The following is an 11,042-nucleotide window of genomic DNA, read 5'->3' on the forward strand; positions in this document are numbered from 1 at the left end:
ACATGAATATTCTCTACCTGGCTCTCCTCTACCTTACTCTCCAGCTCTGCTTAAACTTCCCCCATTCAGGAAATGGGAGAAGTGGAGGGTGTAGGAGCTCTGGGGTTGGAGAGAGCAGGTCAGATTCCTGGCTTACTGGCTGGGTGGCCATTGGGCAAGTTACTTATCTGCGAGCCTCACTTTCCTCTTTTATAAAATGAGGATAAGAATACTGTTAGGGCAAGATAAACAAAACAAACACAGAACCGATTGGTGGTTACCAGAGGGGAAGGGGGGCGGGGGGAGGGCAAAATAGGTTAAGGGGGTCAATTATATGGTGGCAGATGAAAAGTAGACTTTTGGGGGCGAGCATCTGTATACAGACGTCAAATTATAATGTACACATGAAACATACATTATAAACCAAAGTTACCTCAGTAAAAAACATTGTAAGGGTTGTCCTGGGAGCACATAATTTGGTGTATATAAAGTGTAGGGCATGTAGTAATTGTTCAACTAACTTCCTTCCCCTTTCCCCCACTTTCATCTTCATAAGAAACACAAAACCATAATGAGCACAGGCCACAAATATGCTCCTGTTCAGACTCCCCTTTTTCGGCCTCCTCCAAGTCTCTGCTTTGGAATGCTTCTGTTCTCTTCTACAAGGTCCGCTTCTCCCATTTCCCAGCTTGGCGAGTGTATATGTGAGGTGTGTACATGCAGATACAGTGGGGGACAGTGTGGCCTGCCTCCTAACAGACCCATTCAACAGCAGGTATGGGTCTTACATAAAGATCATTTGTGGAAAACAAATTTTGACATTCATCATCAATTGGGAAGGCAATACAAGACTTAACAGTAACCAAGTGGTAGGAAAGAGGGCTGCAAGTTACTGAGAGAACACAAGTTTAATGTTAAAGCAGAATTTGTGTATGGGGCCTCGGCAAACACAAAGTTTTTGGATTTCATCCCATAAAGACCCCATGAAATTGCTTGGAACAGTCAGTACCGCTTTTTCTCTTTAGCTGGGGTTGAGCTGGATTCAGGACCGATGGGGACAGCAAAAGTGTTTCTTTGGAGTTCAAGCCTTCACTTATGTACTGTTGATCTCTGTTTGTAAAATCCTCTCTTCTCTTGAAGTCACCTGTATTCTCTCCCCCTTTTAAAAATCACCCTCAGGGAAATATCTCCTGAGAGTTCAACATCTCAGGATCATCTCAGCACCACTTTTCCTGCTGCTTCACCCAGAGAATTTGCATTTAAGTCCCTCATCTTTTACTTTAGAAAGAAAAACTGGATCCATTAAAAATAATTTTGAATTCAAATGGAACTTGCCAGTTAATGTTCTGAGTGAATGCGAGCATTTTCTGTGTGTATCTGAGCAGGTAAAAATATTGGGAAACTCTGAGTTAGAGGTTGGGAGAGGCATATGTGCATTTTGTATGTTGGGGAGGACATACATACAGAATCCCTGTATGGAAGGGGTAGGACAAGGAGCAGTTAGGTCATAGGCCTGTGAAATCTATCTGCATGAGATGTTAGTCTTAACAGGTGCCTTGGACCAGAAAGGACAGAAGGGGAGGAAGGACATCCAGGCTGTGATGGCTTCTGTCTCCTAGGGGAGGCCTGCTGAATGTTATTAGGAGATTGATTTCATGCACAACATCTGCAGGCCTAGTGATTTACTGTAAATCCTTCTGGGTGTATTTTATTTTATTTTATAAATTTATTTTATTTATTTTTGGCTGCATTGGGTCTCCATTGCTGTGCACGGGCTTTCTCTACTTGCAGCGAGTGGGGGGCTACTCTTCATTGCGGTGCGGGGCTTCTCATTGTGGTGGCTTCTCTTGTTGTGGAGCACGGGCTCTAGACATGCGGGCTCAGTAGTTGTGGCATGCAGGCTCAGTAGTTGTGGCTCCTGGGCTCTAGAGCACAGGCTCAGTAGTTGTGGCATGCGGGCTCAGTAGTTGTGGCTCGTGGGCTCTAGAGCACAGGCTCAGTAGTTGTGGCACACGGGCTTAGTTGCCCCACAGCATGTGGGATCTTCCCAGACCAGGGCTCAAACCCATGTCCCTTACATAGGCAGGCAGATTCTTAAACACTGCGCCACCAGGGAAATCCCTTCTGGGTATATTTTAAATCCTGGAAGATAATTTTTAAAACTGAACCTCTATGGTATGCCCATGCAATGGAATACTACACAGCAAGAAAAAGGAATTACTGATAACATGCTTACAACATGGATAAATCTCAAAATAATTATGCTGGGTAAAGGATGCCAGGATAAAAAATACATACTGTATGATTCCATTAATATTAAATCTTAGGGTAATCTAATACAGAAGATCAGTGGTTGCTTAGGAATGAAGGGAAAGGAAGGGTGGGAGAGAAGGATGTATCTGTAGGTCAAAACTGGTCAAATTATACTTTCTATGCCATTTATTGTATGCCTATCATACCTCAAATCTGTAAAAATTTAAAAAATCAATATAAGTTAACCAGAACCCTTCTCCAGGAAGTATTATGTCGTTGAGAGGCCACTTACAGTGGAAATAAGATGCCTAAGAGGCATGTTCAGATAAGAGTCCCCCTAAAAAGTCTGGGTGTGGTTAGCTGAGGGTTTTCATATCTCTGAGTGGGATATGCAAGTCTGGGCCAGAGTGGAGTTTCTTGAAATGCTGGAGAAGGAGCTGCCTGCTTGTGTCAATATTTCGTTCTCTGTTCTTCCCCCAAACAACACTTAGCTTATGCTCCCAGTACGTTCTGAACAAGTATTTAGAGAATCATGGTTTGAAGGTATGCTAAATTGCTTCTGCCCAGCCCCAAGGCCAGGGCTGAAGCAAGTGGAGCAAGCCGTCCTTCCTGAAGCCATCCTACTCCTGACCCACAGGGGGAATATGCAGTCATATTTCTGAAAGAAAGGGCACAGGATACTTGGCGAGCAACTGCAACTCACAAGGTTGGGGCCAGAGGACCTTGGACTTAGACTGGAGTCTGGGGAGCCTGACTTGCCAGGATCCTGGGCAGCCTTTCAGAGGGCACCAGCGGGGAAAAAAGTAGAGGGAAGCTGACCTACCAGAAACAGGGCTACAGCAGTGCCCAGGATGAAGCCCGCGATCACATCGGAGCAGTGGTTCCGATACTCGGAGACCCGGTTGAGGCCCATCAGGAAGGCTGTGCAGAGGGTCCCGAGGCACAGCACCGGCTTGGCCAGTCGACTGCTTTTCGTCTTGATTGTGCTTGTGATGTACATCTAGGTTAGGACAGAGATCAGGGAGTGACTGGCAGCCTCTGCATACGGTGTATATACACACATGCACGGACATACACCACACACAAACGGGCCTGTACCAAAGCAAGAACGATGAATGAATGTACATGGGTCTCGGTGCTTTGTATTCTGGTGGGCATGGGAACAGAAATTACAGTGACATGAATGACTGCATAATAATCAGGTTCAGAGCATGCAGTTTTTATGCAACAAACTAAAGAATCACTTGGGGTATTAGGAAACCCAGATAAGAATCTCAGATGCCAAATAAATCTTCTATGAGAATTAATTTTATGGAGAAGACCAGGTAGGTGAGTGGCAATACATTTCACTTTTTGTGTCCTCCATAATCCTAGCGGATTCTTCACACTTTCAATGAATATAAAAGCATTAGTTAATTGACTGAATTAGAACTTGCAAACCAGTGTGTCACATAAATACGTTTCAGTTGTGCTGGGAAGTTGATTCTCACAATCCTTGTGATAGCTTGATCAGCCCTATCCATTCATTTACTCCAGCATGTTTTAAGATAAAATTTTCTATGTGGGTCACGACATATAAAAAGTTGGGAAGTCCTGATGTAAGTAAAGGATGATGCAACTTATGACATGTGAGTTGTAGGTTGTTCTTATTCCATTGTGAGGAGCTGGGTAAGACTCCTAAGTATTTCATAGGCTCAGTTACCAAATGTGTCCCTTGTGGCTTAGAGTTAGGAAGATGTGCCTCTTTCAAACAAGTAAATACTTTGTTACACAACCTTTGGTGGTGGTTACAAGAAACCACTAGAGGGCGTAATTGATCTATCATCGCTTCTTAACAAGTGTGCTAAATGAGTTTGCAACCCAGAAAAATAGTATGCCAATACTTAAATTACAATCTATGGTGTGCTTGTATGGCCTGAGCACATGTAAGTTCACACAGATGCATTTTAAAGTATTATAGTAGAAACTTAATCTCCTAGAATGATCCTTCAGCGCTGGTGTGAATACAGGAAGATGGGATTTTCTTTGTTACATGTAATAGATACCCTATAAAACTGTGGTTAGATCAGAGTTACATAAATTAGAGCATATCATTACACCATTCTGAGGCTGTGTAGGAAATGTCACTTAATATCTATACTAGATATATTTAAATTTAGTTTTTTATGCTTCTATATTGTTTTTTAATTAAAGCCTTTATAAATCTTTCCTATAAGATTACAAACTTTTTTTTTTTTTGCGGTACGCGGGCCTCTCACTGTTGTGGCCTCTCCCGTTGTGGAGCACAGGCTCCGGACGCGCAGGCTCAGCGGCCACGGCTCACAGGCCTAGCCGCTCCGCGGCATGTGGGATCTTCCCGGACCGGGGCATGAACCCGTGTCCCCTGCATCGGCAGGCGGACTCTCAACCACTGCGCCACCAGGGAAGCCCAAGATTACAAACTATTAATAACATGGGCCTGTGGTTAGTTAGTATTCTTCACAGCATTAACTAGTACTTAGGAAATCCTTGTTGAGTAATTTCTGAAAGCACACATAATAGGGGCTCGGAAAAATGTTTACACAATTGGAATCTTGTATCAGGGTTTCTGATTATAGTCTGTCTGTGGGGCATGATTTGAATTGGATTATATCTGAATCCTTGAAAACGTGCTATATAAGCATCTATTCTGAGTAAGATAACTTCTTTCTTCCCAAGAGAAATTTATATCTCACTTGACGAGACAGTATTTTTTGATGAGTAACAGATTTATTTTTATAATGGTGTTGTAAAAATTGATTTCATACAACAATGACTTGAGTTCGATAAAAATACAGAAAAAGGTGCAAGAGTACATTGCTTCATATAACTTAGGTCCTAGATAATCTAAGATACAAAGCGATTATTTTGAAAACTGGAAACTATGCCAAATGCCTGAAAAGACTTTGTTTAAAAAATACCTGGTGTAGATTTTTTTGGGGAGTGGGCAGTAAAGCCAAGAAATCTCACTGAGCTAAACTGGTCTGTTTGTAAATCAGACTTCTGTATTATTTATGTTCATGTTTCCTTAATATGGGGGTAGCTGAAATCACTTTTGATATGTATTCATTAAAGAGTAGATCTATAAGAAATAATTAGACTTATTTTGGAAAATTGATCCTACAGATGTTATCCTATAAATTGGACAAAAAGCGCCATTGTTTTAAAGAGAATATTCAGCAATTTCTTTCAAACTCTACTAAGTGGACCAGACCTGTAGTCAGTCACCTTTACTCCACCCTGAATGTATGTATTTGGGGCAATGGCATGGGCACACTTCCATCAGAAGCAGACTCAGGGAGTGCAGTGACTGTCGTTGAATGAGAGGGGACATGCTCCCTGGGGGTGGGGCGAGGGCACACCCAGAGTCTCTGGGAAGACTGTGTAGTTTGAAAAGGGGTCTTTCCTCTGCCTCCTCCTACCTCACCTTTCACTGAGAATCACTAGACTAGTCACACCCTGAATATAAAATAAGTTGAAGGAAAAGGGGTGTTTTCAGCAATAGTCACTCATCCACAGGTAAATACACATGATATCCAGGAGTGGAACCTTTGCACTGATCCCTCTACTTCTGTACGCTTGGTTCTAAGGAAACAGAGGTCAGAAAAAGGTGAAATGAAGTCATTTCCAAAGTGGATGCAATTAAAGAGCAGGAAAAAAAGATGGACACCATCATTTCTTTTAAGATGTGAGACACATTTTGGGCTTTCTCTGTGATGAGAGCAAAAAGTTTAGAATATTATACCCCAGTGGGGGCAGTCAAAACTTGTGTGACCCAGGGAACAGTGAGAAGTAAACTTGTGGGTGTTCGGGGTCTTTTAGGATCACCCATCTGTCCTGGCAAAGTGATGAAGAGTATTAGGAGGAGCAGAGGAAAGCCATGTCTTTATCCGGGTTTGCCGCACTGCCCGGGCAGGCGTTCACACGAGGCACACACCTGCAAATTTGTAGACAAGTGTGAGAAATGTGTGCTGTTCTAGAAACAACCAAAGCTTTGGCAAAGAGTGCTGTTCTGGCCAGTGAAAGAACCCCATACCCGGTGCCAGGAGCCTGGGCCTCCGCTCTGACTCTGTGTTCTTAGCTATTCTCTGGGCCTCAGTCTCTGCATCTGTAAAATGGGAGGATGTGACTAAGTGATTATCAACAGTCTTGCCAGAATTAACATCCTCTGGCAGGTCTTAAATTGGGATGTTGAGGGTGGGGGCAACAGCATGATATAATAAAGGAGAAACATATTGTAACATGACTTTAAAAGTCACCAGAAGTAATGAAAGAATGGGGGGGAGGGTGGTGGAGAAGACGCATCACAGCCACAACTCCACGTGGGTCATACTCACCGTGGCATATAAGGCGGAGTAAATGCTCAGAGCAGCATGTTTGGAGGGAAAGGACCTCCTAGCCTTCTCTATCACTTCCAGGTCCCCCGTACAGATGTTCCCGTTGTTGATAAACTGGTGGTGCGCCCGGCAGTCTGCGCTGGTGTAGTTGGGCTTGCACACTGTCAGGAAGTATGGCGTCAGGTGCCCCGTGACCACTTGTCCGGCGTTTACAAAAATGTCAGTAGCAAAAAGCCCAAAAGCAAATACCCCTATGAGGAGATTTAAAATAATTAGGAAAGTGACATACCCCATCGATTGGTTTTGTCCCTGAGAGAAAAACAGCAGTGAGAGTCCATGACAACCTATCAGAAAGGTCCTCCCCAGAGTCAAATTGTCCCCTCACCTTTATCTTTCCAGGGACTGGTGCCTGCTTCCCAAACCACTGTTTCTTCCAAATTGGTGCAGTCACGCTGCTGTTAGCATTTCATTATTTTGTATAAGTAAATTAGAAGCAGCGTGTGCTAACGGAAAGAATTTGAATTTTGGAGTCATGTAGAGCTGGGCTCCAGACCCACCTCTGGTGACTCGTTCACGGTGTAAGTTGTTGACCTTCTCTGAATCTTGGTACCCTTATCACAAAGTGGTTGGGGGGAGTGATACCTCAGAAAGGAGTTGGAAAGATGAAATAAAATATGTGCAAAACACCCGCTGCGTGCCTGGCATTAAGTAGTTACTCAACATTAGTTCTCTTTCCGTCTATAGAAAATATCTTCCCCCTGGTCCTGTTGGAAATGCAGATACTCCTTGGAGGGAGTTATCATGGCAGGTGAGAGAATGAGGTTGTTAGAGAGTCGTCCCTAAAAGAGAGAAATAGATCACTCTAGAAACCTTGATTGAATTGGATGTTTCATTGGATGTTGGAAACAGAAAACGAGGAGGAAGAGTGTTAAAGATGAATGTTGTTGACTGTATCAAATTACCACAAACGGAGTGGCTTAAACCAACACAAATGTATTGTTTTACAGTTCCGGAGGTCAGAAGTCCCAAATAGGTTTCACGGGGCTAAAATCAAAGTGTTGGCAGAGCCGTGTTCTTTCTGGAAGCTCCAGAGTAGAATTCATTCCTTGCTTCTTCCAGCTTCTCGCCTTCATTTCTTGACTTGTGGCCCCGCTCTCCCCCTGCCTCCGCAGCAGTCATATCATACGAGCTCTGCTTCCATTGTCACGTTTCTTTCCATGACTCACTCTCTTGCTTCTCTCTTAGAAGGTTACATTGTCTACCCGAATAATCCAGGATAATCTCAAAATCCTTAATCTAATCACACATATAAATTCCTTTTTGTCATGTAAAGTAATATATCCAGTTTCTAGGGGTTAGGACATAGACATGTCGGAGCGAGGAAGGCGTTATTTTACCCACCATGCTGACTTGGCCTGCTTGGCCAAGAACCCCGTGGGTAGGCTATATTTCCTGGATTTTATCTGTTCTCTGGTAAATTCCACAGGAATATAGGATTACCGCCAACAAGCTTGAACATGAATAAGCAGAATTCCCTATAGGAAGTTTCACTGTGGACCTTTCAAAGCCTATACATACATCTATAGATTACCTGTGGACTGTTTTCTGTTAACTATATCAAGAGCAGCTGTGCAGAGCCAAGGTACATACAAGTCATCTGAAGAGATAAAGAAGACTTTTCAAGTGCGACTCAATTATGAGAGAAGTTGGCAAGTGTGAGAGGCAGCGTTAACCCTTGTAAATGTCAAGGATCTGCTATATTTTCAATTAAATTTCTATCCAATTTTGACTTCCATATTCAATGTCTTGAATCTGCAAATTGTGCTGACTTCAGCAGCTGAAAGTCAATCCATTAGAGCAGAAGCAAAGACAAGTTTGGCTGAAACCTTCATCCGGTTTCCATTTTGACCTGTATTGATTGTTATAATTTTCTTTTTTGTGGCTTTGCCAGTATGTGCTTTATCAGAATGAGAACTGGCTCTTTTAATACCTTCAGCCGGCTCACACTCATAGCGTCTGACCTCTGAGAGTAGGCATTCACTGATCATTCGTGGTAATTTTCACCCACAGGTTCTGGAAGTCTGGTTAGAAATTTTTTTTACATCTTCAAGCAAGATTCTCAAAGACCAGGTCCTTGGCTTTTTCAAGGGGCAGTAAGTCTGTCTAGACATACCTTTCCAGGAAACTAGGGTAACATGTGATTTGAAAAGGGAAAAGTGACAGCATCTTCCTCTGGGATTTTATTTGTCAGGATGCTTCCAATCAGGGCGAATTCTTTCTGAGATAGAGGATTTCTAGGCTCCTTGGATAGGTGTCTGAAGGACCAGGTCCATGGTCACAGTGAATCTGTGACGGGCAGATTTCCACTTTGCTGCCATGTGATATTATTGCTGAAAGTTGCTTTCCCCTCTTCTCTTTGCCTCTCCTGGATTTTGTCTGCTTCTCCTGATGGCTTAACAAGCATTTGCTTTCCAAACATTTCATTCTGGTGTATTTGATGTACCTTGAGAAAGGCAGTCCCGGGGATTCCACTTGCCTGGCATGGGCCATGCCAACAAAGTGTAGTGGAAGCTGCAGCGGTGATTCACAGACAATGTCAGATCATACGGGGCTTTTGTAAGAAATTCCAGCTATTCCTCTGTTAATCCTGAGCTCCTTGTGTGTATGTTACAAGCCTCAGAAGCCAAACAGAGCTGCTTTTGTCCTCAGAGTCAGGTAGAACACTGTTTATGGTCTCCTGTACTGCAATATATGATTTGAAGGAGATGCTTTTAAAGTGTCTATATACCCTACTTTGGTGTCTAAAATTCTTTAAGTGAGATAATCTTTTTGAAATTTTAACAGATACATTTTTCATTCCTGTAACCCTCCCTAGCTGGTTCTACTCATCTTATGGCTCTGCTCCCAACGGTGTTCCTTGTTTCAGGGGAGCTGATCGCATTTCGGAATGGATTTATAGCAGACACAAAGTCTAAAAGTAAAGCTCTTTTGGCTTGCCAGAGCTATGTGCTTGAGACACGTACTGCTGTTTTTGTTCGGAATTCTGAAAAGACTTGGATGGGAAAACCAAGAGCCATGGTCTATAGGATGACCATTGAGTTTCTAAAATAAACCCTAGAATGGGGAAGATGAGGCTGAGGGTGTCTCCCAAGGAGACAGAACCCTGCCTGGTCTGGCTGTGAAGGAGTGAAGGGGCATCCCATGCTCCTTGCCTCATGCTGGCTGTCAAACCCCAGGGGCAGGGCAATAGAAACCTATTAGATTTTTGGAAATCAAGTTGAAGCATGTCCTGTGCCTCCCAGGGATGTAGCTCAGGAGCCCTGGACAACTTTTAGAGAAGTTCCACATCCACCACAGTATCAGAACTACAGGAGCCTGCACTGGCAATGTTGGAGGGAGGATCAAATTGTTTGAGCCCTAGGGTTCCTCCCAAGACCCATACATTCTGGCATGGAATGGGCTAAGCACTTGTGAATTCCCACATCCCTAAGGGGTGAGGGGCATTGGAATGCTGAGAGGACCAGGAGGCTAGAAAAAATGTGGCATTAGGACAGAGACTGGCATCTGTTGATGGTGTTGTCTGTGGTCCCTGTTTTGATGATACAGATCGCTAAGGTAACCTGAGCGTGCCTCTTCTTTGTGGCCTCAAAGGATCTGACACCCATCAGGCAAGTCAAAGGATGAAGAAAGAGGAAGATGAAAGTGTTTTTTTTTTTTTTTTTTTTTTTTAAAAAAGTCCTTTTTCCCCCCTCTGAGGGTTTTACCAGGATCCCTCTGATCTCAGACAGGACGTCTTTGGACAAATTAGGATCTTTGATCACTAGTAAATTAGGACACGTAGGTGAAACTCTGTGATCTGCTTCTTGCCAAGGAATCAGTGCAGAGTTCTATCCTTTTACTCAACCAAGAATGTAGTAGGGGAAAGCAGTGACGTACGCAGGAAATGCGTACGACAAAGATCTTCTCAGCCAAAGATAACTGGTGTACTGGCAAATGATAATAGGGCTCCTATCGGGATCTCTTTAGGCCTCCCAAACAAAGAACTGGTCAAAATACAGAAGCCAGACTGCTTGTTGCTGAGTCCACACAGGAGGCCTTCATTAGCAAGCCTAGACCCAGGCTGCAGAGTAATAATTAGCAGGGACTGGTGGGGTGAGCAAAGAAAGGAATAAATTCCTTTTAGCCACAAAGAACCTGTGACTTTAGGTGGAGCCTCTGAACTGAAGGCCAATTATTCCATATTAAATTATAAGTGTATAATTTTCCAGTTTAAAATGGCACTTTGCTAACAGCCTCTAATAGAGCACCTCTCAACTGTCCACTAAAACATAAACAATGGCAGTGAAAAAAGATGGAAACTCATAGTGCCAACCTGAAGGGATAATCAGTGAGGGAGTTCTATCTCTCTCACACACACACACACACACACACACACACACACACACACACACACAC

General features: G+C 43.4%; 1 protein-coding gene across 2 annotated transcripts in view; it reads right to left on the bottom strand.

The window, feature by feature from the left end:
- The window catches only part of PLPPR1 (phospholipid phosphatase related 1), a 264,328-nt gene that overhangs the window by 6,973 nt on the left and 246,313 nt on the right, over nucleotides 1–11,042 (bottom strand). For both annotated transcript variants that reach the window (XM_027105354.1, XM_027105355.1), the window contains exons 5-6: nucleotides 6,588–6,838; nucleotides 3,056–3,232 (exon numbers count right to left, since the gene is read on the bottom strand). In XM_027105354.1, the coding sequence (XP_026961155.1) occupies nucleotides 3,056–3,232; nucleotides 6,588–6,838 (428 nt within the window). The remainder of the gene's footprint in view (nucleotides 1–3,055; nucleotides 3,233–6,587; nucleotides 6,839–11,042) is intronic.

Source organism: Aethalodelphis obliquidens, unplaced genomic scaffold, assembly GCF_003676395.1.
Source record: "Aethalodelphis obliquidens isolate GAN/ISIS:26980383/991018 unplaced genomic scaffold, ASM367639v1 scaffold7, whole genome shotgun sequence".
NCBI lineage: Eukaryota > Metazoa > Chordata > Mammalia > Artiodactyla > Delphinidae > Aethalodelphis > Aethalodelphis obliquidens.